Below are 23,094 nucleotides of genomic sequence, written 5' to 3'. Positions count from 1 at the left end.
ATTCCATCAAATGTAAATTTTAAAAAAAAATTAATGGAGATACATTGTAGATAGCTCTGTCTTAAAGAGCTAAATGGTTTTCTGAATTTAGTCAACTCTAATATATACATGTCACCCAAAAATGGCATTGTCAGGGAGATAAATATTCAGTTTAATATAGGTATCATGTGCAATTTTCCCTCTTTAGAAAATGTATTTTTTTAATGTCAGTCATAGGCACAATCCATTGTGTTTTCCAAAGAGTTTTAATGTATAAAGGAGAGGTCATCATGCTAGCTACCACTTCTTGTGAATATTGCCTCCAATGATACAAATTGCAAAGTATCCAGGCTATCTGGTCCTTTGTGTAACTCATCCATTTCCTCACATAAATCCTCCTGAGGGGCCCAGCAAATGTCCTAGAGACTTTCCTCAAGGTCCTTTAATATTACTCAGCACTTAAGTTGTCTGTCTGGTATCTTACCACTTCCTAATGACCTTAAGATGTCTTCTGGGTATTCATGATTCATCAATTATTGACCACATAATTGTCCTATGTGTAACTATTATCCAGAGTCTGTACTGGGGCAGGTGAGGGGGTAAAAGGTATGTTCTTTACTTTACCCAGAGGTTAAAACTGACAAAGAGAACCGTGAATGGATCCTGCATTTGCCTATGTGCCTGATGTTATGCTGCTGTAGATTACCATACACATGCCAAACTGGTAGCTGGTCCAAGAAGCCTCTTCCTATGGTAAATTTTCTAAGCCTCACTTTCCTCATTTGTAAAATGAGAATATTGAGCTAGATGACAGTAGAGTATGAGAGAGATTTAGAAGGCATCCAGATCCAGAACATATCGATAATAACTTTAACAATTCATTCATATTCTTATAGAAAGATATGAATACACATACTGATTAAAATACCCATTCTGCCCATATGGTATGTTATAAAAGTCCCTCCTGGCCCCTCTGGTAACTTTGGATATTTAAAATATATCAGGCTGAAACCTATTGCCTATGCCAGTAGCTTAAAGAAAATACTATGGTCTTCTAAGATTACATTTTTAATGGACATCTCCTTCAGACAGAAGAATTAGATGAAAAATTCTCTTCCCTGGCCAAAGTAGTACATCATTTTTCAACTCCGGAGGAAATAAACATGTAAGCACAAACTTTTGTGTCTTTTAGTATAAGATAGTGCTAAAAACAACCTTAATAATTATCTGGTCCAGTGGTATCAAACTCCAATAGAAATGGGGGCCCCTAATCCTCCCTGACAGTTGTATCTTGACAGTTTTTTAAATGTAATATGTTTTATGTATTTTCATTTATTTTGTTATCTTTTCCTCCAATTGCATTTGAATCCAATTCAGCTGTACTCTGGATGTTGTGGGCTATGTGTAGGCCTCTAGGGAATATGTTTGACACCTCTGATCTGGTTCAACCCTCTTATTTTACAAATGAGAAAGCTAAAGCCCATAGAAGTTAAGTAATTTATCTAAAGTCACCCCAGGAAATAAATGACAGAGCAGAGTTAAACCTAAAACCTCTGACTCTAAATCTAGGATCCAGGGTAGATTCTCAGTAACACACACACACACACACACACACACACACACACACACACACACACACACACACACATATTAACAGCTTCTTACAGAAATGGATTTTAAGTGAACATAAAGTGCCCCAAGTCTATGCCAGGCAAGGCTCAGTAGAGGAAACTAGTGATATTTAGCCTAAATAAGAGAAGATGGGTTAAAGAATTTGAGCTGTTTTCAGGAATCTGTGGAAGATAGATTAGATGTGTTCTCTTTGTTACTAGAAGGCAGAAGTGGCAGAAAGCTTGCAGAGAGGAAAATTTGTTGTTGTTGTTAGGTCATATCCAATTCTCCTTGACACCATTTGGGTTCTTCTTGGAAAAGATACTGGAGGACTTTGACATTTTCTCCTATGGCTTATTTTACAAATGAAGAGGCTGAGGCAAACAAGGTAGAACTCAGATTTTCCTGACTCCAGGACTAGTGAGCTCTATCCAATTCACCATCTAGCTGCCAGAGGTAAATTTAGGCTGGAGGGAAGGAAAGTCTTTCTAATAACTAGAGCTTTACAAGAGTAGAATGAAACTTGCTTTAGGAGTAATGGGTTCCCCCCATCCATGTTCTTCAAACACAGGTCTGAAAACTACTTGTCCGAGATATTACACATTAGATTTTTTTAAGGGGCTATGACGTAGGCTAGAAAGCTTTTTGTGGTCCCACCTAACTCTGAAATGCCATGATTATATAAATTCCAGATGATTAGTAATGAAGTAGTAACCGAAAGAAGAGACTGAAAGTTTGTTATGTATTAAAGAGAAACTTGCTCATAAAAATACCTGTTTTAGGGCCTTAGGTTATAGCAGTGTGGAAGGAGGGAAGAATAATAAAGGAAAATCTCCAGTTCTTTCTCATTCTCTTGTACTCACATTTCACTCTCAAGATTTAGGTCTATGCCACTTAAAAGGCAGCTAGGTTGCATAGTGGACAGAGCACTGGGCTTGGCATCAGGAAGACTCATCTTCATGAGTTCAAATCCAGCCTCACACATTTTATTCACTTAAGTGTTTGCCTCAGTTTCTTCCTTTGTAAAATAAACTAGAGAAGGAAACAGCAAACCAGTTCAGTATCTTTGTCAAGAAAACCCCAAATGGGATCACATAGAGTCAGACATGACTGAAATTAGAAAAAGAAGATATGCCATATAACTGAAATCTTTTAGCAAAACTGAATGGGGATGTAGGGATTGGTAAAATAGGACCCTATATCCCTGAAAAAAACACAATGCAATGCCTATACTACCCCATCTGCTACTCTGTCTCAACTACTGACATCACAAGCTATGGCTTTTGACCATATTTGTATAGTCTTGTACTACTCTATAACTGTTCCAATGTGTCTGTACAGAAAACAGAGGAGAGGATTTGAATTGATGTCTCAGCTGTGATACACATAACCTTAGGAAAGTGGCTTGATGTCACTAAGCTTCAGCTTACCAATCTTTAAAGTAGGTATAATAAAACATGCTACCTGTCTTATTACAGAGCTGCTGTAAGAAAAGTACTTTAAGAACCTGAAGGCATCACATTAATTTGAATTTCTTATTTGAATTCAAAGGAGAAAGGCTTCAATTCTAGCCTAGCTACTTCCTAACTATTTTACCTTAGGAGTCCCAATATTCTCATCTGTAAAATAAGGGTTTTGAACCATTTGTTCTATAAGATTTATTTCATCTCTAAGTCTTAATCATATTGTCGTCTGTCTCCCCAAGTAGATTGTAAGCTCCTTGAGGCTAGGGTCAATATCTTACATTTCTCTATTCCCCAGAACCTCTAGGAACACAACCTAGGTACTCAGTATATTCTTATTGACTAACTGATTGTATAATCAGATTAGTTTTTCACTCCACCAGAATTCTGGCCACACACCTACAATATCACACGTGTCTTGCTTTCTTTGCTTGTGATTGTAGTCAACTATCTCCTCCCTCCTTTTTTATAGTTTTATCTCCTATTTGTAAAGACTTCACTGTTGAGCAAGACTTCCTTTTAAGATAGGCCAAGGAGTATAAAACCATAATTGTTTGGGGAAAAAATGACTACATACAAGTAAGCAGAGGCTTTTCTTCTTGTAAGATTTAGTAGCTCTGTTTATGCTACAAAATGTACTACTGAGAAATAGTCTTACTCAATGTTATTATCACCTTCAGAAGGTTGATATCCAAATACTTCATCCAAAGGGATGAAGAGATTTCTCTTTTATCAGAAGCTTAGATCATACTGAAAGCTCACAACAGACCACCCTAAAGCTCACAGTGGAAGTGCATGAGAAACCAATCAATCAAAATATTGAGCAACTACTTTGTGCCAGCTACTGTGATAGCATATGCTTTTTTTCCCCTGTAGATAAAAACAATGCCATTTAACCTACTCAAACTATTAATAAGGATAGCCTGAATATACTATAATATTCTTCACTTCTCTGTTTCTGATGCTTCTGACAAGATCAGAAAAAAATTATCCTGGAAACACCCCTACCCCATACTATCTAATTCTTATTTGGGTTGAGTATAGCCTTGAAGTGCCGTATATGGGATAATTGCAGCTTTAGTAAATAAATCTCTCTTGGAACCCAGATCAACTTTATAATAAGAAATCAATATATCTTAGAAGTATTGAAACGTACAATGGAGGTCACATAAGTGTTGTTTAATGTTATAGAAATAAGCTCTTAAGAGCAACTCATTACTTATGGTGCCATGTTACTAGCATCACCCCTACACCCCCAAAAGTTGGTTTAAAACTCCTTTGAAACAAAATCTGTAAGCCTGACTTACATTTTGGCTCATTAGCCAAGGTTTGGACCTCTGACAAATTCAAAGATTCAGTGTGACACTGAGATGGTGTTTTTTTTCCAGCCAGTTCCCAAATTGATTGATGCTGTTTGGCATTTTGCCTTCTTGTTGTTTGTTGTATTATTACAACAGAAAGCATTTTCAAAAGCTACATTTATCAAGTTGTCATAATAGTTTGGCTTGCATATCTATCTACCAAGAGAAGAATAAATTTCTCCCCTAGCACTAATCTGTTTGAGCCACGTGATATCTCACATGCTAAAGAGGCACTGGAGAACTTGGAGGAGTCCTGCACTGGGCTTATGGGACTTTTTGACTGAATGCTTGAGTGAAAGATATGTTTTGTATATATTTTTGAAAGTTATTGTATTTGGAGTGAAACCACAGTAGAGATTCCTGCCTCTTCCTAATTTTTAAGCTAATTCTCCATTGTATGTTTAATGGGGTGTGTGCTTTGAGGGAATATTTGAGATAATAATGATAACAGCAAGCATTTTAATAGTTAAAAATCATTTTCCTCATGACAATCCTGTTAAACAATAGCATGGGTATTATTATCTCCATTTCAAAGAGGAGGAAACTAAGGATCAGAGAGAGGTTGAATGATTTGTCCACAGTAAAGCAATTTAAGTTTCACAGCCAGAATTTGAAACCCAAAATTCCCGATTCCAAGTCAGGTATCTTTCATTACCTTTAGTCTGCCTCTTAAAACTTTTCATGATTTGGACATAATACAATAATCTGATGATGATTGTAATGCCTTATTAACTGAAGCTGAATGATGAATCACTGGTGGATAGAAAAACAAAAAGCTTGGAATACAATATAAAATCCACCTTTCAGATATGTTTTCAATTTAAACATCAGAAATTTTCCAGATAAAATTTAATAGTATTTAGTATGTGTTATTCTCAAAGAAGTCATATTATAATCAAAGTCATCATCTCTTCAGAATAACAAGATTCTTAGTGGGGCACAAATACTAAACATTTCAAGAAACATTACCAAATATTAAGATACAGAGGAGTATGGCAGAGATTTTTTAAAAAGTCATAAAATTTTAGATAAGAGAGGTGCAGAATTTTTTTTATAGTATAGGACACTTGGCATCAGGATTAGCTTAAATGAGGAAGATTTTAATTAGACAGTATTTTCTTAGTTTGAAAGAAGGGAAAGGACACTCTATCACAGATGAGTGGAAAGGAACTATTTCACACATGAAGTATTCTTGCAGATGATGGAGTGAAGAGAGAAAAGGTAAATGCTAGTCCTAACAGATCATAGGCTCATAAGAGGAAAAAGGGTCATAAAAATCTGGAAAAAATATCTCCAAAATCTAATGTTCTAATGTATAGCAAAACTATCTCCTAAATAATCTCATACAAATTAAGTACCTATCCTTGTTCTGTCATCTTTCTATAGCTCGCTAATGTACAGCCTTAATATAGCACCTTCACTGCTTAGATTCTTGGAGTCCACAGCTGAAGAATAATTAAGGAATATCTCCTTCAAAACTCAGATCAGGTACCACTTCCTACAAAGAGCCCATCTTAATTCAAACTAAAATTTTAGTTACTTGCGCCCTTCCCTGGAAATTACTTTGCATATATTTTGTATTTGTTGTTGTTGTTCTAAAAATTCAATCATGTCCAACTCTTCTTGACCCATTTGGGTTTTTTTTTGGCAACAATACTGGAGTGATTTGCCATTTCCTTCTCCAATTTTGTTTTTAATTTTCTATAAACATGTTTGTCATATTTGATTGTGAGTTCCTTGAAGAGAGAGACTGTTTCACTTATGTCTATATTCTTGATATTTACCACCATTCTTGGTGCATACTAGACAATAAATATTTGTTCACTTAAATGAATAATGATGAACCTATAACTTATCTAATATTTAATAAAGCATAGACATGCCCCTGATTTCTTACACATTCATTCCCATTTTGGTGTTATTAAATTTTGTTTTTAGTGACTATAGAGACTAATATAAAAGTATGAATTAAAAAAAAAAACTTACATTGATGTTTTGGCTTGTAAAAAATGAAATTGTCCCTAATCAACAAGCCCATCAACAGTAGTGTTTGATGGCAGACAGAAGATTCATGGTTCTTCCCAATATTTTTAGGAAAAACCTCAAGTATGTGAGTGTTATAAATGGTTTCATAGGGCAACTTCTGACAGCATAAATCTGTTAAAAATTCAAATGCTTATATGAAGGGAAGAAGAAAAATAGTTACTCACAAGCTATATGAAATCTCTGCTATGACTGTAAATTTGCTTGTCTTATTTAATCCATGGTCATTTTAGGACCAATAGTCTAAATGGCCTGGGGTCCTTCTGGCTTGAATCTCTAAGATGGTTTTATGTTTACTCTCTGGTAAAGTGCTCATTCTTTCCTTTTGAATGACTAAAAGGTTTTTTTTTTGGGGGGGGTGATATATAAGCAGATGGACTCTCCTATTTCAAAATTCTTTGCTCGTGATCCTATATTTGAAAATCAAGAGCAATACTGAGTAGTAACCTGTTTTTACTTAGCACTCCTCTGTTTTTTTTTTTTTTATAGTCCAAAGGTAAGAGTCTGGATCTTTATAGGAGCTGAATACAAATGGTGCTGTTCTGGAGAGCCCTCTGGTTTTAGGTTACACAGTCCCATGTCACCTTTCTAGGGGAAGGTCTGGCTCTACCTTCAGAAGGATGCATTTGTTCACAGAGGAACTACTCTTTTAGCAAAGAAAAATGTACAAGTAGAAGCTGCCCAAGGTACTTGAATTATCAAAGAGAGTTTGTTTATTCATAATAAATATGAGTCATCTTCTCCCTTTTAAAGAATTAGACAATATAAATTGGGGGGAGGAGAGGAATGGAAGCCAACTAATTGGTAGTGCATGGAAAAAAGATCTTTAAATTTTCCATGGCAATTTATCTGTTCCAAGGTTGGTAAGTTTTAATAATTGAAACTGAGATAACATCAGGATTTTGAGAAATGGAAGAAGTGGTACAGTTTGTTCTGTGCTAATGAGGGACAAAGAAATTGTGCCTCCTGCTTACCTCAGCTCCTTAGAAGTGATATTCACTGTGATTTCTGCTTAAAGAAGGCTGCCTTCCACACAGCTTCCAGAGAGTCAACTCATATTTTTGAGAGGGTAAATTGGTTAGGGTTAAATATTGACTATCAAGGATATGATACACCCATCTAAAAAATTAATTTTCTTCAAAACTTTCATTGCAGATATATTCATTTTTAAAGTGAATGCAGCTTCTTTTTCTCTGTATCTACCTCAAGCAACAACTTCCCTATCATAGTTGTATAATCATGGTAGAAAAGGTCCAGTCACTTACATTCTCCATTTTGAGTGGTCCATAACAACTCCAAAATGATTTGAGGACCCAGATTTCTAGTGTTTGTTTTCATCCCCAGAGCTGGATTTTATTTTGTTTAAATGTGAAGGAAACTATTCAGCTGTTTTATATAAATGAAGTGTAAAAATAAATGATCTTTTTCACCATTTAATTCTCACATGAGTCTTTTGTGCCCAAATAAATCAATAATTCTCTGAATATAATATGTGAAACTTGGCCAGATCACAGTCCTCATTTTAAAAGTCATTCTGTCAATTTTACTGAAATATTTATTCCATTTTAACAAAGTCAACCTTTTGTAAAATAATAAACTTTATTAAGTTATATAATCAGGACATGGAAAATTTAGAAATAAATATTGACATTTTTTTTTAAATACTGCACCAAAAGATCTTTTTACCACATGTAGACTATCAGTATAGAAACCACTTGCTTTTCATAAATATACTTAATCAAATCCTTGAGTTCAGTAAGTTAATAATTAAATAAGATATTCATGGTAAACAAGAGGCCCTCTTTCCTTCTTACAGATTTACTATGGAATTTTCAAATTTGGGGGTCTCATTTCAGATATCTTACAGATTATTTTGTCCTCTGTTCCATTGCTAAATGACTGAAGATAACCTCTGCAGCCAACAGTCCAGTGATTAGCCCTTTGCCACACTCAACAAATGCTATTTTGCTGCGCTAACACCCTGTAATGAGGACACCAGTTTTCAACTAAATAAACAAAACACTAGATTCTCAAAAGAATGGTACATTTACAGGCACACTTTAATAATTTGCTGATCATTATCAGATGTTAGTTGTTGGACACTGTTGTATTCTAGCAGACATTATGGCAAACATCCATTTCTAAGCAAGGATTAAATATTTCAATACTTAGTGGTATGTGTAGTTATGATCTATTATCCAGGGATAAGGAAAATTTACTCTATAGGTGTTAGCAATTGAAAAAGTATTGGAAAGATAATAAATTCAATTGGATAAAAGATAAAATAATTAACTTGGATGAGACCTTAATACTAAAACTCTTGGAAGTAGGTGAAAAATTTAGCTGCATTGTTTTTTTGTTTTTTGTTTTTTAATTTATTTGCTTGTTTCATTAAAATCCCCAACTATTTCCCTCAGTTCCTCCCTCTGTCCCCTAGAAAACGCATTATGTGACAAAAAGATATATGTAAAACTAGGTCTTTTATCCATTCTTTATCTGGATATGGAAAAATCATTCTTCAAACAATATTTCTATTACTATATATAATTTCTTATCTCTGCTAATTTCATTCTTCACAATTTCATGTAGGGTTTTGTTTGTTTGTTTGTTGGTTGGTTGCTTTCTTTTAGATAACCTGCTCATCATTTCTTACAGTGTAGTAGTATTCCATATAATCATATTCCACAATTTGTTCAGCCATTCCCCAAATCATGTAGATTGACAACTTATTTAACAATCATAAGACAGAAGATGGAATGGGACAGATAGATCATGGTCATGCCATCAGTCTAATAACCTTGGACAGGTTACTTAATCTATCTGGGTCTCAATATTTCCATCTATAAAATGAGATGGTTGACTTAGCTGAACTCTAAGACTTTTCCCAGACTGAAAATCTTATAATTCTTCTACAGGTAGTTAATAAATGCTTGTTAAGTTAAATTCACTTCCCCGTATTTTAAAATAAATTACTTATTTTCTACATATCATAATAGTAATGTTTTGAGTATTGCCATATGTTTTCTTTAAAAGACAGTTTTCAAGTACAGTTTTTTAAAAATATATTTCATTGTTTAATTTTATTTTCTTGGTTGTATACCTCTCCAATTTTACAATGAAATCAATAGGAAAATGGGATTTATTAAACAGAAATGTGCTTAATAGAAAACTTTGTTCTAGTATGTCTTTTCTCTTAGATGAGGGATTTCTAGGTATATATTAAGAATATTTTGGGAACAAATAGGATCACAGTAGCAAGGAAATCTTAATATCAGCTCTGACTAGTAAAGGACTAGATTGGTCCCAATTAGTATAAAAATTAATTCTAGGCAGTGATCACATTATTTGATTTGTACTAAATATTTCCATTGGGCTATAACTGGTTATCATATTTTATGCAATTATAACTTTGAATAGTATGAATTTGAATACATGTAACTGTTCCATGAGATTTATTATTCATACTAACCAGGACCTAGATGTAGTATTTCTTTAAACTAGTCTTTTTAAAGTATATTTGGTTACAAAACACTTTTGATCTTGAAATATAATGAAAGAATTCATAAATACTTGTCTCCAGAGCTAGAAGAACCCCCAGCAATAGAAGAAATCTGGGGAAATTAGATCATTGTAAAATAAAGTATTTTCATATCCTCAAATTGCTACATGTATTAAGTATTTCTACTGCTGTCATAATATTTAGACTTTCGGAGCTAACAGGAATCTGATAATCTAATCTGTTGCCCTCGCTTTTTAGATGAAAAATTGATATCTATAGACTCAAATAAGCTTAATCCAGGACATATTGATAATTGTTAAGTGGGAAGTTGGGATTTGGATCCAGGTCTTTTGATTTTACATCCAAGGCTCTTACCCCTGTTCCACACTACCTCTGGATGCCCTATCCATGAATACCATGGATGTGTGGAAGATAGTTTGGGATAGCCCAGTTTAAATCTGATTGTTTTAATATTTGATAATAATACTCTAAAGAACTCATTCTGGAGACAGGGGAAGTCTACTACACTAGTGACAAAAAGATCCTAATTCTTTGAGAAAGAGTTGTATCACAGTTTCCTCGCTGGTAAGAAATCCCTGATGGTCATGTAACATATCAGTTATAAAATTCCAGAGTTTGAAACACAGCTAATTGTTATTTTTTTTCTGATACAGGAGCTGTGAAGGACGTAATATTCGATATAGAACCTGCAGCAATGTGGTAAGTGTGAGATTCTATGACGTAATAATGGCAAATGTTTCAATACTCTAAATTACTGAAGCATTTTAAGAGGTTTTTGGAGATAGGGATTATGGTAGATGTAGAGTAAAAAGCAGAATAAAAGATGAATTATCTAATAACCAACCAATTAGTATTTCCCCCTCTCTTCCAAGGCAAATCTTTAATACCTTTTGAGGATACTGGGGAAGTTTAACCTAGATAAGAAAAGGCTTATATAAAAGGGGAATAAAATGCTGCCTTCAAATGTTTTCAGAACTCAGAAGAGATCAGGTTCATTCTCTTTAATACCAGAAGGAAGAATTAGATATGGTTTCCATATAAGGCAAAATTGCCCAAGGTTTTGACTTGCCCCAAGTAATAGGGACGGCCTTAAGAGGTGGTGGGTGCCCCATCACTGGTGATCTTCAATCAGAGGCAAGATGATCACCTATCAATGATGTTGTTGAAAAGAGCCTTGGTTAGTACAGATGGAACTAGAACATAGTAATTTCCTTCAAACTCTTGAGTTGGGTGATGCTATAACTGAAATATCCCCGTTGCATCTGGATAGGAGAGAGGTGGGGCAGAAAGGGGAAGTTCACAATCCTTTTGAAAACAAATATAAATCATAGCTCTGTCATTCACCAAGAGATCTTGTGAAAGAATATGAGAAGTCAAAAAAGGGAGGGAACCTACCTGGGGCAATATGAATGAATTATTAGTTAATGGAAAGATGTGTTTGGATTGGGGAGGAAGGCGTAGGTAGTAACTAGTTCCTGCCCTTCTCTCTATTTGTACCTATTTTGCTCTCATAGCACATAGCAAAACTGGGGCTGAGATTTCAATAGATGTTTAGGAATAGGTGAGAGAGTATTGTTTTTAATTTTATAAGGAGATATTAACTGAATCAAATTCAAAAACAAGATGAACAATTTTCTGGAATCAAAGAGAGTAAAGCTAATGAATATTATTACACCATTTATAACAATCTTGTGTTTATAGGTTTTTGTGTAAACATGTCATCATTTAATTAAGAGTATCTGGTACTGTGAAAAGAATACTAGTTTTGAAATCAAAGAACCTTGGTTCAAATATTGCCTCTGACTAATTATCTTGGTGACCTTGGGCAAGTAATAACTTTTTTGGACCTTCGTTTCCTCAATTGCAAAGTGAGAGAGATTATTATCTAGCTTCTAAGATTGCTTCCAGCTCGAGTACTATATGGTTCTATACTTTTGATGACTACTATGTGAGACTCCTTTTATATCTCTGAATTTCCAGCAACTACCACAATGTTTCACTATAATAAACGCTTGTTGAAGTTAATTATTTCCAGCCTACTGAATCTCAGGATAGTAGACTGGGAAAGGGCCATTGAGAAAACATTTACCTCATCCAGCTTCCCAGTTTCTGGTAGGTAGACATGGCAGGGTAGTTGCCTATTCTTTCCTTTAAAATCTCTAAGGAGAATCTGCTTTTTCCCCTTCATCTAAGAACTTTCATATCAATAACTAGACTGATGGATCTCATGGTACTCAAACCCTTTTACACTGCGTGGATTAAATCTTTACAGTTTGTAGACTAAAGTAGAGATTGAATCTTTTATGAGAACCTCAAGTCTTCTAATAACTTGACCTTGATATTAGTGAAATTTTTCTCTGCATTTTTCTGGCCACAACTAGAAACAACCTTGCCAAAACAAACCTTGTGAGATTTTTTTGTGAAATAGGTAGATTTTTTTTAAAAAATAGGAAATAGAAAGTCTGTTTTAATATTCACATCCCAGTTTTCAGTCTAAGTAATTTAAAATATTTCAGGTAAGAATCCTACTGTTAAGTACTTATTTAAACTGAAACTGAACTATAGCCCTATTTCTATAAGTGAACTCTTAAAAGTGACTTCCTAAAAATATGGCATTTAATATGACTCTTTTATTATTTCTTTTTTTAGTGTTCCTGAAGTTCAATTACATGATTTCATATTAAGGTAATAGGTCCCATAATATTTTTATAGGAAAAAGCAAGGAAGATTTCTTTCACAGATGAATAAAGAATTATATATATCTTTTCAAAACTAAATTAGAACCTATATTAAGCACTGGGAATATTATTACTGCCTAAGTGAAGATAAATGAAAGAATTTCTAAATAAAACTATCATTCCTGTGTGAATTGGATGAACCAGTTCTTACCACAATATAGTTTAGAGTATGGTCATTCAACAATTAAACAAAATGAAATTTCACCTCACTGATTTGTTTCCTGAACTTGGAAAGTGGTAAAAAAAAAATCTGATTTTGAATGGAAGTAGAAGGAATGTTTTGTTTTCCTTGGAGGGATTCAATTCACTTCTACCTCTTATGAATAATTGAAAATTACCCTGAAATACCCTTTAAACCTTGTTTTCTTGCTATCTCTCACATTTATTCCCCAAATCCTGTTACTTTCTCCTCACTGCTTCTTCTTCCCCTTTACTCATTCTACTACCCACTTCTACCTCTTCCAAACTACTCAGTGTTAAATGAGTATAGGATCAGGTCCCACAAGTTTATGCAGTGTTTATCTAGCACACTAGGGCTAAAATTCTTGATTCAACCCTTTAGCTGCGCCCAAGACAATCTACCAATGATATAAAAATTCTGAAAAGTAAAGTTTAACAAACCTCACTTGCAAAGAATATAAGGGAATTATGCCCTATGAGGAGACCATATGCCTTATGAGAAACCAGGATGACCAAAGACAACCATGCCATATCAGGAATAGAAAACCAAACACTGACTAGACACAACGTAGTTTGCCTATTTGAAGAAGTGTCTTGTAGAAAAAAGTGTGGGTTTTCCATATTATCTCCAAGGGAAAAACTAAGATCAAAGATTATAGAGAGGCAGATTTTGGCTAAATATAAGGAAAACTTCCTTACCATTAAAGGTTCCCAAAGTGGAATGAAATGCCTGGTGGAAAAGTCAGTTCTCTGTACCTATAAGTAGATCATCAAATACCAAGGATCATACTGAAAGGATTCTTTCAATGGTTGGGAGTTTGGGCAAGATGGCTTCTTAGGTGCCATCCAATTTAAAATGTTTTTGACAAACATAATTAGTGCTTTAAGGTAAATGAAATTTATAATCTATTTGTAAGGGAAGTAGCATATTATCTCCACTTAACATTTAAGGAAATTAAGGTTTAGAGGAGGCGAAATTACTTCCCAAGGTCATGCAGGGAGTAGCTCAACCAGAAACTAAATATGAATCTTCTTACTCTAAATCCAATGATTTTTCTTCTGTACTAGAAGTTTTAGGCCACCTATTTCACACAAAAAAATATTTTGAGGATAAATAGGGATGAAAATGTGAAAATTATCTGAAAAAATTTTATACACTATAGAAATGCAAAGCATTATATAAATCACTACCATAATTTACATGTCATACACATGCCTTTAAGTGTCCTAATTTCTAACTAGACCTCAAAACACCTAAGAAACAGGTATTTCCTATACTAATATGTTCCTTATAGACTCTCTTGTCTGTCCCAAGGCCCCTTTAGCTGTAGTTTGACATTCAGTTGGATACCTTTTATAGATTTTACTACTCATGCATTTGACTTATATATTTAATGAAATGTGCTATGAATGAAATGAAAAATTGTACTGAAGGAGGACTTTTCAGGAGTCAGAACATAGTATTATCAGTTATGTTTGGGGTTAAGTTGATTACTTTGCCTAAATGATTTTCTTCTCTTGAAGTATAAGCTTCACTAGCTATAAAACAAAGGGATTTCATTAAAGCATGTCTAAGATTCCTTCTAATTCTGGAATTATTTGTTTCTTCTCTGTTCTGAGAACTCACCTAGTGGATAGAATGCCAGGCCTGAAGTCAAGAAGACTCATCTGTCTGAATTCAAATCTGGTCTCAGACAGGTACTAGCTGGGTGACCCTGGGAAAGTCACCTAACCCTGTTTGCCTCCATTCTTCATCTATAAAATGAGCTGGAGAAGTGAATGGTCAACCCCTTTAGTGTCTTTACCAAGAAAATCACAAATGGGGTCATGAAGAGTAAGATACAACTAATCACTGAATGATATTTTGGGATACTTAAATGGCATAGCAGTTAGAGTACTGGACCTAAAATTGGGAAGATTCATCTTCCTAAACTGAAATCTGACTTCAGATATTAACTGTGTGTGACCCTGGGACAGTCACTTAACCTTGTTTGCCTTCATTCCTCATCTGTAATATAAGTTAAAGAAGAAAATGACAAGCCACTCCAAAATCTTTGCCAAGAAAATTCCTAATCAGGTCATGAAAAGTTGAACATAACTGAAATGACTGAACAACAACAAAAAGAAGTTCTTATATCTCTTTCAGGACTGGCATTCTTTTTTTCATGTTCTAAAAACAAGATCTGACATTTTGTTCTAATGTTCTAGAAGCCATGTTTGTTATTCTGTGTCCAAAATTACTTCTAGATTTAATATTCTGTATTCTATGAAGTAGCTCACAATATAGGAGGCAATTGGAACTGATTCAAGACACATGAAGATAAGCAGAAAGGTCTAACTATTATGTGAAGTTTCAGTAGCAAAATGCTACATTTGGTAGTAAATACTGGATGCAGTCAAGAAAGTGAAATTCTTAACTCGTTACCAGGGCATAAAATTATGCTTAACACAAACTAAGCATTTAATACATGCTTATATGTTGATTGAGACTCACCAATTGAGATTTATTGATTGTTATGATTTTTTCATCTACTCTGAAATATCTGGTCTACTGAGGTCTTATTATTTGTTCAGATCTGGAATTTGCTTTCAGGTATTTGTTTTAGTCTTATTCCGATTGTAGCTTTATTTGCTGTGGCATCTTGTACAAGTCATTTCTCTGGGTTCTGTTTCTTCATTTGCAAAATGAAGAGGATGGATTGGAAGCCCTCTAAGGCTTTTTTTTTCCCTGCCCAGTGCTCCTAATATTGTGTGAATAAGTTAAGATGCTAAGGGAGAATTAAGAGAGATACAAAAACTAAATTTAAGGTTGAAATTTCTTTTTTCTTTATCAACTTGTACTTTCTTTTCTCCATCACATCCTAACATCCGAGGGGTTTTTTAGATGAAAATGGCCTATCCTTGACCCTTTCCCTTTCAACCTCCCCACTTGTTTGACTTTCCATGAACAAAGAAGGATGCTTCTTTTACTGTACTAGTAAAAAGGACTAGCAGAGTGAAGCTTCTCATTGTAGAGGTAAAAATAGTAAAATTGGGAAGTTTAAAATTTTTCATGTTCCATATATAATTTATTGGCAAATAATGTCAGTTTGGTATACTTGACCACACTGTCCACATGCTGCTAATTTCTCGTATAGCTTTGGAAGGGCCCAAGTTATGAAGTAGAAATAGAGGAGGCATTTTTGCTACCCACTGATGGTCCAAAAATGGCATGAGATTTGGACCCACACCCTTTAAACTTGCTTTTTGGTCAATTTCTTCAGGAAACACTAGGAACAAAGCATGAATTGAGGAAATGTTCCTGATGTTTAGACATACACCAGGCTAACTGATGGTAGCTGAAGTTGTCAGTAAATAGCCTTTGCCTACTTTGTTGGGACAAAGGCACTTCCAGTGCAGTAGGATTACAGGAAAAGAGCCCAAAGTAAACGTATTAATCAGCAAACTTTTTTTAAGTCAAGCACTATGCCTGATTGAGAATACAAATAGCAATAGAAAAAATAAAACAGCAGCTCCTGCCCTTTAGGAGCTTATAGTCTAATTGCTTATGGCAGAAGATAACACATAGAAGGGGAAGGGGCTGGGGAGAAGGTATTTGATACTTGAGAATGGTAAGAGAAGTCCAGAGTACAGCCTGGAGAGGAATGAGATGCCCGGGTACCCTCCTTTAATGAATATCCTGGAAGGAGCCATCCAATCGAGGGAGAAATCAAGTGAGTCGATTGTATGGATTCCAGGGTCGCAGTGAGATTTCAAGAAGAGCTATGGTTGCCATTCTATATCTGCATGGTAGACAATGACCCCTTTAAACAACTTTCAAGGTCAATAAATCTTCGTTCACATTTCTGTAAGGGTTTATTGTCTACCCCCCTGTCTGCCTGCCTTCTGATCTGTTGCTCACTGGGTTAGATACAATCAATGATTGGTCCCTTCTCCATTTTGGTAGCCTTTGTTGTTTCTTTGGAGTTTTTCTTGTTTTTGTTTCTTGCTGTTCTGAGGTAAGAGGTGGGAATGCAGAGGTGCATATATTGTGGGGGGGAAGGGGTGCAAGGAAGATAGATGCATACTCCTGGCCACCTCTACTACACTAATCTATAACTTTAAGCCCATAACAAGCAAATTGTGGACAATATGAAGCAAAAGGGAAAAGAAAAATTTATGAACCTCATGTGTAAATCTTGTCCAAGAAAATAAATTTCATGTAGGTTAGGTTAGATAATTTCCTTCATAACTGTTTCAAACTTACCATCCTTTGGGTGTTTCTAGAGGTCATACACATCATCGCTCATTCCCTCCTTTGCTGACTTTATTCTCTCCAGCAGTAGGCTTACAAAATGTGCCTGAAGCCAGTACTCTCCATGTGTCACTGTGTGATTATCTAGCCAGCCAAAATACTGGAATTTTACTTATGTTGCAGTCTCGGTTCCAGATCTGATATTTGAAGACTGACAGGAAATAACTTTTCCAAATAATTTCATTATATCTAAGCCTTTGGACACTGGCACAGCAATATCAGAGATCAGACTTCCCTGTACTATACGAGCCTACTTGCATTTTAGTTTTGATACAAGTCTAGGAGTGTGAACAGTGGGTAGGGAAAAGGATTATCTTTCCTATCTATCTATCTATCTATCTATCTATCTATCTATCTATCTATCTATCTATCTATCAATCTATCTATCTATCTATCTGTCTGTCTGTCTGTCTGTCTGTCTGTCTGTCTGTCTGCCTGTCTATCATAAATATATGTTTTAATCTGTCAGTCTCATTGGCAAAGTTGAATTACTAAGATGAACTTTCCTCTGACTAGACTTCCTCCTAACCCTTATTTTCTCTGTTACCTTTTTTTTATTTTTCCTGAAGATATAATAAAGAAAAAATGAAGCCATTAGAGCACTTGTTGAGATATATCCTCAAACTAAGACAGTGCTAGTGCTAGGAGGCATCAACTAAAAATTCCGCCAATTGCTTTTTGAAACTGGAACTAGAGACTAGCCAGTTCAAACCCCAGTCCTGCTTGAAATGCAGGGTAATTAAGACTTTTTTCCCTTAGAAATGCAAATGCTCTGTCATACAAAACGTACCAAGACAAAATAAAGCATCTTTTTCAGTATACAATGTGGAATCCTATACCCATCATGGTACCTTCATTGATTGGTTTCGGACTCCTCCTGTACTTACTTGCTAGTTAGATGAGGATTGAAGTGTAATATACTGTATGGTCCTAAGTTCAACTTTGGGAATATTTTTTTCTCTGTAAACTACAAACCACTATAAAAATGTAATTGATTATAAGTATGTGTTAGTGGGCCAGTGGGTTTCATTTAGTGGTTTAATTACCATAAAGCTGGAGGAAAGGTAAAAGATGTCTGTTTCAGTTACCATCTCTATTCATTGGTTTTTCTGTCTCCTTTTTAGTAAGGATACATGTTTCTGAATGCAAAATGGAGAATTGTTACTTGGGGGCATGTAATTGGAGAACTAGAAGAATCCTCTTTTGCATCTGGCACAGTTAACACATTTTCACAGACATCATAGTTTGTGGGGGTTTGCCACAGCTGTTGTTAATTCATCCCAAAATTAGATTAGAAAAGGAAAAATGTTGTCAAAGAGATAGGAAAATAAGGAGTATTTTGTAGTATTTTAAAAAAATACTGTGTCGTTATACCTATGATGGTACCATTGCTTCTTAATCTTTGACCTTCTCTGCAAAGAGAAATTAACCTGGAAGGATATTCACACAGATCACATCCTTTTAATTATGTTATAATTGTCAGCAAGAGCAGCTAGTGGCATAATGGATAGAGCATGGGGACTGGAGTCAGGAAGACCTGAGTTAAAATTCAACCTCAGAATCTTGCTAGCGACATCGTCACTTGCCCTCTTTGACTCAGTTTCTTAATCTTTCAAATAAGCTGAAGAAGAAAATGGTAAATCATTCCAGTATCTTTGCCAAGGAAATCCCAAATAAAATCATGAAGGGTTGACACAACTGAGAGGATTGAACAACAAGAAAATTGGCAACAAGTATGTCCATGATCAACTGGGTGGTAGTTTAAATTCAAAATTTGTTTCTTTTTCACAAAGTAAATATTAAATTGTAATCTATTGTTAAATGATTTTATAACTAATGAAAAATTGTAGACTTACTAAAGAGATGCATAATGTCTAAAGCAAGGCAAGCGATATTTCATATAGAATTTCTCAACAGAAGATATTCAAGATGGGGAAGGTACCTAGAAGTATGCCACAGAATAATCAATTGAAGGAACTGAGGATATTTAACCTGGAGAAGAGGAGACATAGAGGCAACTCACTTTGTTTTCATATTGCTAGCAAACATCCAAAATATACTTCTCTTTCTATGTTTCTTTTCATTCAACTAAATTTTCAGCTCCATGGTGATAGAAACTGTCTTATCTGAATTTTGTGTTTATCTCAGTGCCTAGCATTGGGTTCCATTTATACAGTAGACATTTAATAAATATTTGTTGAATTGATTTTTGAAGGAATTACATTTACTCAATTTGTTTTCATAGTACAAAAATTGGCGACAATAAGAAGTTACAGGAACATCTTGGCTCAACAGAAGGAAAAACTTAATAATTAAAACTGTCCAACGATGGAATGGGCTGCCTTTTGATGTTGGATGTTTTCCATACAGTAAAAAATAAGCATTTGTTAAGCAGAGTGCTGTAGTAGGCACTTGGGCTTGGGGGATGTACAATTTCCATAATATTCTATCTTTGTCCTCATGGGATTTAAAGTCTAGTAGAGTGGTAATACCAAATATACATTATATTAATATAATATATGTTAAATATATTAGAGGGTTGTTTAAGAGTGTTCAAATCATCCTGGAAAACATTTATTAAGTACTTACTAGGATCAAACTGTACAAGGCAGTAGAGATACAAAAACAAAGTAAAAAAAAAAGAGCTCTTGCTTTCTAGGAGCTTAGAGGAGAATACATTGACATGTATAAGTTAAGTATATAAGTAATTTGGGGAGGTGAGAGTACTAACAAATCAGGTAGCCAGGAAAGTGTTCCCCTTGAAAGTGGCATTATCCTTTAGCATTGAAGGAAACTAAAGTTATCCAAGAGGTAAGGAAGGGGAGCCACATATACAAAGGCATGAAAGCCAAAAATGGAAAGTCGAATTCTAAAAATGAGTGGGACATTTTGGCTAGAATGCAGAGGGTATGAAATAGGCCTGGAATGGTAGGCTGGAGACAGACTGTGAAGGCTTGAGTGGAAAACTAATTAAGAACCAGTGATGGCTAATAGAAGAGGTAGCATTTGAATTGGACTTTAAAAAAGTAGAAGAAATTTAACAGGCAACGAGATCTCCATGTGAAGATGGATAACCCCTTTTCAGGGATTTTATACAGGGGACTTGTTCTTCAGATTAAGTTAGAATAGACAACCTTCAGTATTTGTTATATTGTATTTTTATGCATATGGGGAGCACATTAAAGCCAAACTGCCCATTATTAAGTTCAAAAGTAGGGTAGGGATAGCCTCTAGCATCTCTGTCAATTTTGTGATTCTGTTATTCATATTGAACTATTCTAGTGGAAGGGAAAGCCAATTTCAGATTTCTTGGTTGCTTGTTTTATCATTTATGATAAAAATAAAATAAAATAAAGAAGCAATTCATTTAGTTATTCACATACTCTTTGGCATGGTCGTATCTATAGTGCTCATCAGTAGACATCAATCCGGGTCTCTCTCTTTATTCTCTCCTGACCAGATATTGAAATTTGCTTCTTTGCTTTTCTCTGTCCCCCCATTTCAGTTGACTATAAGGGTTTTTCTCTTATCTTTCATAATGATATCTGACTTTTACAGTACTTTAGAGGTATTTTATTCAACAAATAATTATTTCAGAATCACTGAATTTCAGAAGTGGAATTCCATCTGATTCAGTTTACCAAACATTTATTAAACATCTATGTAAATCACTATTCTAGATGGCAAGGATACAAAAGCAAGAATAAACTGTTCCTGACCTCAGAGTGCTTACATTCTGTTTAAGTACATGAACAGGTACTGAGAAGTATAAACAAAATGTGTTGTAGGAGGAATTAGGGCTAATTATTAGGAGGAACCACTGGGGAACCCTGAAACTGGAAGAAACTTCAGAGGGTTGGATTTGTTTTAGTTTGCCCAATAGGGCAAAGCAATGGGTAGAAATCACAAAGAAGCAACTTTATTTTTTTATTTATTTTAAAAATATTTTTCCATGTTTACATGATTCCTTTTCTTTCCCTCCCTTCTTATCTCCCCCCTCTCAGAGTCAACAATCAATTCCACTGTGTTGTACAAATGTTATCACTTGATACCTATTTCCATATTATTCAGTTTTGCTATAGAGCAATCTAAAAAAAGGAACTTTAGACTTGTTATGGGGGAAAAATTTCTAGTAATTCGAACTCTCTAAAAATGGGATGGACTGCATTGGGAGGTAATAAGTTCCCTCTTCACTTGAAACCTTACTTGAAGTCAGAGGAAATCTTTTTTTTTTCCACTTATAGGTTGGTATCTAGTCCAGATACCTCCTCCATATGGATACTTTTAATACACTTAAAGGCTCTCTGCAGACTAAAAGCCCTCACCTCCTTCAGTTAGTGAATTTGAGGTCCTTCACTATCCTGGCTCTCCTCTTCTGGACACTCTTTGGCTTATTGCTGTCCTTAAAATACAATGCCTACTATCTGATTCATGCTGCACCTTGTACAAACTCTTCCTTCCAATTCTAGCTAATCATATAAACACTGTTAACTAGCTGTCACGTGACTCCAATTCCTATCCTTATAACACCTTTATCCAAAGTATGCCTGCTGAACCTACCCTGTGTGTACTGGCATTCCACTTTATGTGTTGTCCTATCCTATTGGAAAGAAAGTTCTTTGAAGGGATTTTCTTGCTTCTATTTGTATCCCTTGAGGTTAGCATAGTTCCTGGTACATAATAAATACCTAATAAATACTTTCCTTTCCATTGTAATCTTTCCTCTTTTTGTGGCATGACCAAGACAGGTTAAGGAGGAATACCTCCTAATATGTAAATATATTGACTCCTTTAAAGAAGATTAAAATGGGTTTTCTTTAAAAGCCAACTATGTTTTCTTTCAGTGACTAGTGCTTAGTACTGGGAGAAACAGAAAATTTGGAGAAGAGAGTCTCTACCTTCCTCAAACTATAGTCTAGGAGGACCAGAAGATATAATATAAATAATAATTATATACCATATTGTCAGTGCATTTGAGAGTTGCGGATCAAAGTGCTTTATGAGGTTCAAGGGGGAAGATGCCAGAGGCATAAATTTGTGATCTTCTCACTAAGAATGGGGTTGGCACATGCATACCATATGAGCAGCTATTGGGGAGGCTGAGGCTGGTAGATCATTCAGACTTGGTGATTCAGCGCTGCAATAGTTAAGCTAATCAGATGTCCACACTAATACCAACATTAAAATGATGAGCCTTGGGCCACCAGCTTCCCAGACAAGCAAACTGGTATAGATCCTAAATAGAGCAGATCAAAGTTTTTTATAAGATAGAGATGCTCCTTGAGTAGTTACTGTACTTTGACTACTGTACTGGGAAAGATAGGGCTCAACTCTTTAAACATAATTACAGTCCTTCCAGCAATCTTATGATGTGTACAGAGCAGATATTCTCATCCTTATTCACTCATTTTAGAAATGAAGAAACTAAGACTCAGAGTTAGATTCTACTCAGTATAGTAAATGTTTATTAAGCACAATCGGTACATAATTAGCAAATGGTGAACTTGAGACTTGAATCCAAGTCCTTTGTCTAAAAGCTTATTTGGCTACATCAGAGCACACCTATTTGAAATTATGACTATAAGTAGAGTTGATATCAGGTTCTGATCCCATTTCACAGCTCTCTCTGAGACCTCACATATATTAACTAACTAGCTTCTCTATGGCATTGAGCAAGGACAAATGTATTGCTAGATCATTACCCCAGTGGGATTGATTCCACAAACATCCAAGGTCCTAGAATTTAGAAATGGAGGGGACATTTGAAGTCCTCTAGTCCAACCTCTTCAGTTTACAGATGAGAAAAATGAAGCCCAAGGAAGTTACTTTACCTGCTCAGTGTCATGTATATATTGTAAGTAGCAGAGATGAGATTCAGACCTAAGTCATTTGACTCTAAATCAAG

At 35.0% G+C, this 23,094-nt stretch overlaps 1 protein-coding gene across 3 annotated transcripts in view; it reads left to right on the top strand.

The window, feature by feature from the left end:
* The window catches only part of ADAMTSL1 (ADAMTS like 1), a 1,092,747-nt gene that overhangs the window by 761,325 nt on the left and 308,328 nt on the right, over window positions 1-23,094 (top strand). For all 3 annotated transcript variants that reach the window (XM_056805329.1, XM_056805328.1, XM_056805331.1), the window contains one exon: window positions 10,631-10,676. In XM_056805329.1, coding sequence (XP_056661307.1) covers window positions 10,631-10,676 — 46 coding nt within the window. The remainder of the gene's footprint in view (window positions 1-10,630; window positions 10,677-23,094) is intronic.

This window comes from Monodelphis domestica, chromosome 7 (assembly GCF_027887165.1).
Source record: "Monodelphis domestica isolate mMonDom1 chromosome 7, mMonDom1.pri, whole genome shotgun sequence".
In the NCBI taxonomy this organism is placed as follows: Eukaryota; Metazoa; Chordata; class Mammalia; order Didelphimorphia; family Didelphidae; genus Monodelphis; species Monodelphis domestica.
Note: the sequence above shows the minus strand (reverse complement) of the source record. Positions and strands in the feature narration are given on the sequence as shown.